The 6,606-nt window shown below is 45.2% G+C and overlaps 1 protein-coding gene across 1 annotated transcript in view; it reads right to left on the bottom strand.

The window, feature by feature from the left end:
- MAP1B (microtubule-associated protein 1B) overlaps nucleotides 1–6,606 on the bottom strand; it is a 92,884-nt gene that overhangs the window by 14,137 nt on the left and 72,141 nt on the right. The window contains exon 5 of the mRNA XM_010853568.1: nucleotides 22–1,085. Coding sequence (XP_010851870.1) covers nucleotides 22–1,085 — 1,064 coding nt within the window. The remainder of the gene's footprint in view (nucleotides 1–21; nucleotides 1,086–6,606) is intronic.

Here is a 6,606-nt window from a genome sequence, read left to right on the forward strand (position 1 = left end):
TGTTTCACGGCAGGGGTGGCCACCTGGCCCGTGAGGTCCTTCTGGGTGGCCAGCGGCTGTTTCAGGAAGTCCAAATGTTTGAGCTTTTCCAGTCCTTCCAGGATATTGTATTGGGTACTGTTGCCAGGAAAGAGAACTCGGATGATCTTTTCTGCAGGGTTTGCTGGATGCCACACGATCAAAGATGAGACTGATGTTAAGTAGGAAATTGGGATGTCTATTTCTTGACCATTAGGCAGGATTAGTTCAGCCTTGTCTTTGTTGGTGCCAGTCCACTGCTGCATGAAATACTGCATCTCCTTGCTGCTCTTGACTGGGTTAAGCACATACATCTCCAGTTTACCAACTCCCATTTTTTGGAAAAGAATGACAGGATCGATGGTATTGCCTACGCTTCTGAACAGAGGTTCTGGCTTCATGGACAGTTTGTTTAGGTACTGGAGAGTGAAGCAGGCTTCTTCTATGCTTCTCTTCATCTTGATGTTTGGCTCTGGATTTTTCAGATTTTCAGGTACATTGAGAAATACAACTCCTAAGTCGGGAGAGATGAGGTTTTTCATCCAGTCACTATTGGTGGTGGAGCCCTGGGACTGTTCCTCCTCGAGCTCTGCGATTTTCCGTTGGAGCATGCTGTTTATTCCAGGCAAATTGTCATCCCCAATGTGGGTGAGCAGGATGGAGTCCACTCGGTCCAAGTGTCGGATGAGCTTCCAAAAGCAGGATTTTCTTTCTGAGCCTCCGTTGATGAGCATATTGAATCCATTCACTGCAAACAGTGCAGAGTCGCCCCTCCCTCCTGGAAAAATGTAACAGCAGGGCTTGGAGAGCTTTAGAAATCCACCTGATGTGGGGGGTTCTAGGATGTCAAAGGGAGACGGGACTTCCACAGATTCCGAGAGATATTCGGTAAATTCAGAAAGTCCTTCCATTTCTGGCAATATAGATGCTGAGTTGAGTTTAATATTGATGAAGTCTTGGAGATTGTGTCTGTCAAGATTGGAGTTTTTCCAGTCCCCTTCTTCGGGACAGAAAAGGGTTAAGCTGGCTTTGTTGGCAGGATGGGTGGTACTCAGTAATTCCCCAATCTGGGATTTAAAAAACAAATCATAAGAAAAAAAGAAAAGGTTTAAGTGACTGTCATCACTGATCCAGCCCCTCCATCTATTACTAGGTATTACAGGACCATTGGATGCACACAGGGCAAATGTCAGGTGTTGGTAGGTAAATATTTCCATACTGGTAAGCTAACAGCCTCTGTCCTGACCGCTCCTTCCATTCCCTTCTGCCTTCTCCCTGCCCCCTCCACCACCTCAGACCTCGCCACCATCTGTTCTTGCCCCTCAGGGGATCTTCAGAATTCTGCTCCACTTCTAAGGCCAGTGACTGTCTGGATGATCAGTGCCTATGTGGTTATGAAACACTTTGCACAGCACCCCTGGGTACTTGCCATGCAAAAATGCCCTTTAAAAAGTAAAAAACTATCACAGGAGAAAGTTAGGTGAGTCATTTCACCACTGATATAAAATGTTTCTTATATTCCACTGGGCCTGGCTAAAAGGACTGATGACACATTAAAAGAATTTAGATATAGTGCACATGGTGTCTATATTTAGAATTTGGTAGGTAGAGAAGAAAAAAGTTTAGTGGCTTCTTTTCGCACCTTGGAGATAGGAAGTTATAGACCACACATTAATACAAAAAACTACTGGTTCTGGCATCAGTTCACACTGTGTAAAGCATGAGTGGTTCATCCAGCAGACTTTCTGCAAATACAGATACTCTGAAACCATGATGGTTAGAGCAGTTGGGTATTACATGAGCAAGTAGCCAGATTTGTCCCCCATTTGCTCCCGTTTGAATCCAAGGTGGGATGTTCTGCTCCATTCTAACTCCTATTCTTTTCAGGGCAAGCCGGGCCTGAGTGGCTAAAATCAAATTCGGCTAAGAGGTGCGGCAGGTAAGGATATGATCCAGCTGTGTACAGGTGGTATTCAGTCACTGACTCTTTTTATGTGAAGCAGGTAATCACCAAGCTCAAGCAGAAGGTAAAAGGATTTAAGGAATACCTCTGTACCCTTTGGCTCTTCACCTCTACCCAGAGAGCTTCTATGAAACAAAGGAAATGACTCCCAAAGAAAACAAGGCTGCACAGAATTCTTAGGAAGTCAAGGGCCTTAAAAAACAGCCAAGAGGCTGGTGAATGTAAAACTATGATGTACAAGAGAAAGCACAAAAGAAAGTCAGCAGTGCCCAGAGATAGAAAATCCACTTCCTTTGGAGAAGCAACAGCGCACTATGCACAGGACAAGAACCTAGCCCGTCAAGGAGACGGAGAGGGCCCAGGAGGAGGAGGAGAAGTAAGTACTAGGGCCTTGGACCAGCCCCCAGAACTGACTTCCAGACCTGTGCCAGCATGCACGCTGGAGAGAGGGGGCCCTCGGGACAAAGACTGGGTGTCACAAGTGCCCGTTCAACCAAGGAACAGATGAGAGCAACGAAGAAGAGCCGACAACATGTGAAGTGACAAGGAAACCTGTGACTATGTCTTAGACTTGGAAACTGAGGCTTTCTCTGAAAGGATTTGGCAATCATCATCATAGTAAATGGCAGCTAGTAGAGCCCATTATACCAGAAGTTCCTGAACAGGAGAAAACACATCTTCTCTCTCTCTGTATCTCTTTATCTTTGTTTCCCCAGTATACCATCAGGTTCAATAGATGCGTGCTGAACTGTGCTGAACTTGGCCAATTCAGTACATGCTGTCCTCCTGAAGTGGACATTTCGGAAGTGACCACAACCCAAGAGTACTTCTCAAGAACATTGGTTGCTACCCCCCAACCTTGTTCTTACAAAAATGGATGGGAGACAGGACTGGAAGAAATACTGCTCAGAGTAAAGATAGTCTTTTTTGTTAATTGCCTTTTCTAATTAAGTGCAGGCATACTGGAAGAGGAAGGAAGATACAGGAAATAAGTGACTATGCAGATAATATTAATGAAATAAGAGTGCAATTTCTAAGCCATACCCTACTAACTACATTTCCTTTTGATTAGATTATGTGCTTGGCTAATGAGGAAATACAGCAGACAGCATATCTCTGTGATTTAGCAAGATGTTTCAAAGGATCTCTGAACATTGTGACAATAGCTGAACTTATAGCTGCTGGTTTGCATCAACCTGGAAAGGTGTCTGTGGTGGGCTCATTTATGTCCTGTTGGTACTGACTTGAATGGTGGAGGCAGGCTTATCAGATCTGTGGATAGCATGAAAACAGGAGGCCTTGGAAATGTGGGATGGCAGAATTAAGACATTTAGAAAAGCTCTTGACTTTGGAATGATGATGGCTAAGTCAACTCTTAATGGAGGCATTCTAAGGGATAAATGTAAAGTCTAATAAACCAGCTGGGAAAACAGGATTGGGAGAGGGGGGCGTATCAACAATATCCATAGAAAATACTCAGGGATTTTAGTTGATAGTGAAGTGCCTTTATCATAAGGCTTAAAGCAGCTTAAATTTCAAGGCTCCTCAGTGGTCTGGTCCCCTCCCAAAGTCCTGTACTTAATTGTGTATCAATAATTTTCTTCTTTTTCTTAAAGGGAGCTCCCCCCCCAAAAAAATTATGTTAATTACAGAGCTCCTCAGAGCCTCCCTTCTTCATTGACATTTAATTGTGGATGGTGATGGTCAAAAGTTACTTTTAGACTTATTGAAGATTGTATTGAAAACTATAGAAGTCACTAACTCTCACAATCCACAGAGTTTGGTATCCAGTGTGAGTCATAACGTTTTAGAGAAACTGGACAAAAACAAACTATAATTGCTGGTTCCTTCTCTTTGGCCTCAGCCTCTAAATGCTAGACCTGGGCCCCTTTCTCTGCTCACACATTTCTCCCTTTAGATTATGTCATCTGTTTCTAATGTGCTGATGGCTTCCACATTAACATCTCCAGCCCACTCTTCATTCCCCAAGCTCTGGACCCCTGTATGTAATTGTCTGGTAACAGTGCCAAGACTGAGCTCCTGAATTTCACCCATCTCCACCCCTGTGCCTCCTTCCTACCACTGGACAGTGATGAGAGAATATAAGGAACTTTTAATATCTTGTTTTATGAAGAACACTGAGGAGAACTGAGAATGATAAATCTGGAAGGCGAAAAAATTGGCAGTAAAGGGTGTCTAAGTCTAAGATCTAAGACACTGTCAGGTGGAAAAGGGATCACATTCCTTCCTTGAAGATAGGATGAGACATATAAGGAAAAACTTTCCAACAGAGAGACTGAAAAATGTCCCCAGGAGATGGTGACTTCACCATCCTCAGTTTGCAGGAAGGGATGGATTAGCCAGATGACTGTTCTATCTGTAGGTTCTGGTTTTGTAGTTGATCTCCAATGACTAAGACTCTGCAAGGCTGAAGCTTAAAATGTACCGATAATTCTGTTATTCAGCCCATTTATTTTTAGCTATTCTTGTTTTCTTTTTTTTTTTAAATGTGTCATTTTTGTTTTTGCCAAATTATGTTTCTGGTTTCTCTGGAGTGACTGGTATGTTTCAAGGACTAAGTAAAAGGAACAAAAGTAGACACCAAATGGCCTTTAAGATCCATTAGTTATTGAGTCATTCTGGCCTCAAAACCTTTTCCCAAGGCAACAATAAGGATCAGAGCTCTAAAAAGCTGCTAACCATTGGCCTAGTCCCATGGTTTCCAATCCACTTTGGCTATGGCATCCTTCCTCCAAAGTCCAGAATGCAAAAAAAGATAAAAGCCCAGGTGCTTTGGTTGGAACAAGGGGAAGAAAGTAAATTTAACCCTATGTATTCCCCTTTCCCTGTCTTCCCGCAGCACCCCGATACCACTGACCTAGTCTGTAAGGGAAAATCCTAGAGATCTTTTCATGTGTGTTAAGCAGCAATGTTCACGACACTGTGCCTTATTTAAAGACATTTGGGGTCCAGATGGGTGGGTTGTGATGCCTCCGGATTTAAAATTCCAGCAGTGACAAACCCTTTCCTTTACATATGTCCCCAATTCTATTTTACTGCCAAAAAAGACAAACCCATGACACAGGGGTAGAAACTGACCTGAAACAGGAATGCAGGAGCGGCACCCACGTGCACATAAATAAGCTGAGGGTGCCGGCCTGAACCCAACATGGGGAAGCCAGTCAACGGCCCGCCTGCACGTGGCACTGGGCCCCGGGGCTGGCTCCAGGCCCCGGCAGCCCTCTCTCTTGCCAAGGTGCTGACGGCCTGTGTGACCTCTCAGCTACCAGACAAATCCACAACGTGAACCTGGGGACACAACCCTGCGAAAGATTCTGACGTTGCGGTGCTCACCCACCCATCTCAGGGCAGTGGGCAGAGGGAGACAGTGCCCTGCCGTGGGCTTCTCAATGCCACGAACAAGGTTGTGCCGCGCCTTTCCTAGGTATGGACGCCACAGATACAAGACGATCAAGACACGCAGCCTGAACTCCAGCAGCCCTGGAGGAAGCCAGAGGACAGCTCTGCAGAGACACAGGGCGCAGGCCTCCCTTGTGAGGTGGGAACAGTGGGACCAGCTCTGCGGGTGCCCGAGGCCCTGCCTTGCCGTGGGGAGAGCCTGGGCTATCTGCCTTGGGACCCAGATGACATCACAGCTTCTGAAAGCCGGAGCTTCAAATGCCAAGTAAAATGTTCCTTTTTATTCCGACCCAGTGAGCGGAGAAACACAGTGATGTCATCCCACCAGTCTTTTTACAAAAAGCCTCCAGGTGAGCCTAATGAAGCTGGGCAGTTTATTTACAGCTCTTGCCAGTGATGGAAAGTACACAGAGAGCTCTCTGATTTGCAGGGCCAAGGAAGATTAAATGCAGAAAGACAGATGGCCCTTCCCAACACCCCCGAGACTAAGAGGCCGCCCTCTCAGGAAGTTCTCAGGAAGATGGTTTTAAATAGATGCTGTAACTCCTCCTGTCAGCACGTCCCTCGCCCTCTCCCTGTAGCAGTCTGCTATCAGCTATGGGTAGCCCCAAGCGGCTATGCTGACAGCCCTGAGTTGTTGCTCTAACTAGAAGACAGAGGTGCGTTATTTTGGAAAGAGAAGTTTCCTAACCAGATAAAATTCTCAAGCAGAAATAACCAAATTAAAATATTTGATCTGATTTGACCAAATAATACTATCATCCTGTTAGTTTCAATGCTTCATCATGTATCACCTTGAGTAAGATATACTCGTTAGATGTGTTAATGATCAGGCTTCAGTCCAGCTACTCTAACACTCTTTCTCTTGGGGCATGGACGTGTGCTATGGATGCACCCCATTTTCCTACCTGCCTCCTTTCTTGGGCTACTCAAGCAGCCCAAGCTCAAATACTGGAGCCAGGCATTAAGAGAAATCAGAAATAATTTGACCAGGAGAAGTAGGTTACATGCACTGAAACAAGGCAGTTAAATACTACCCCTAAAGAGATCTTTGGAGTGCTCTTTCAGAAAACAGGCAACCTGGGCTTTCTTGTGGACTCTGTCATTCCGAGTTCCTCCATCATCTCTGCCATCTGTAAAATGATGACTGTTCCAACCCCTGCCTCCATCGGGCAATCAGAATGGTTCCAATTAATTATATGGAT

Source organism: Bison bison, unplaced genomic scaffold (assembly GCF_000754665.1).
Source record: "Bison bison bison isolate TAMUID 2011002044 unplaced genomic scaffold, Bison_UMD1.0 scf7180017864329, whole genome shotgun sequence".
NCBI lineage: Eukaryota > Metazoa > Chordata > Mammalia > Artiodactyla > Bovidae > Bison > Bison bison.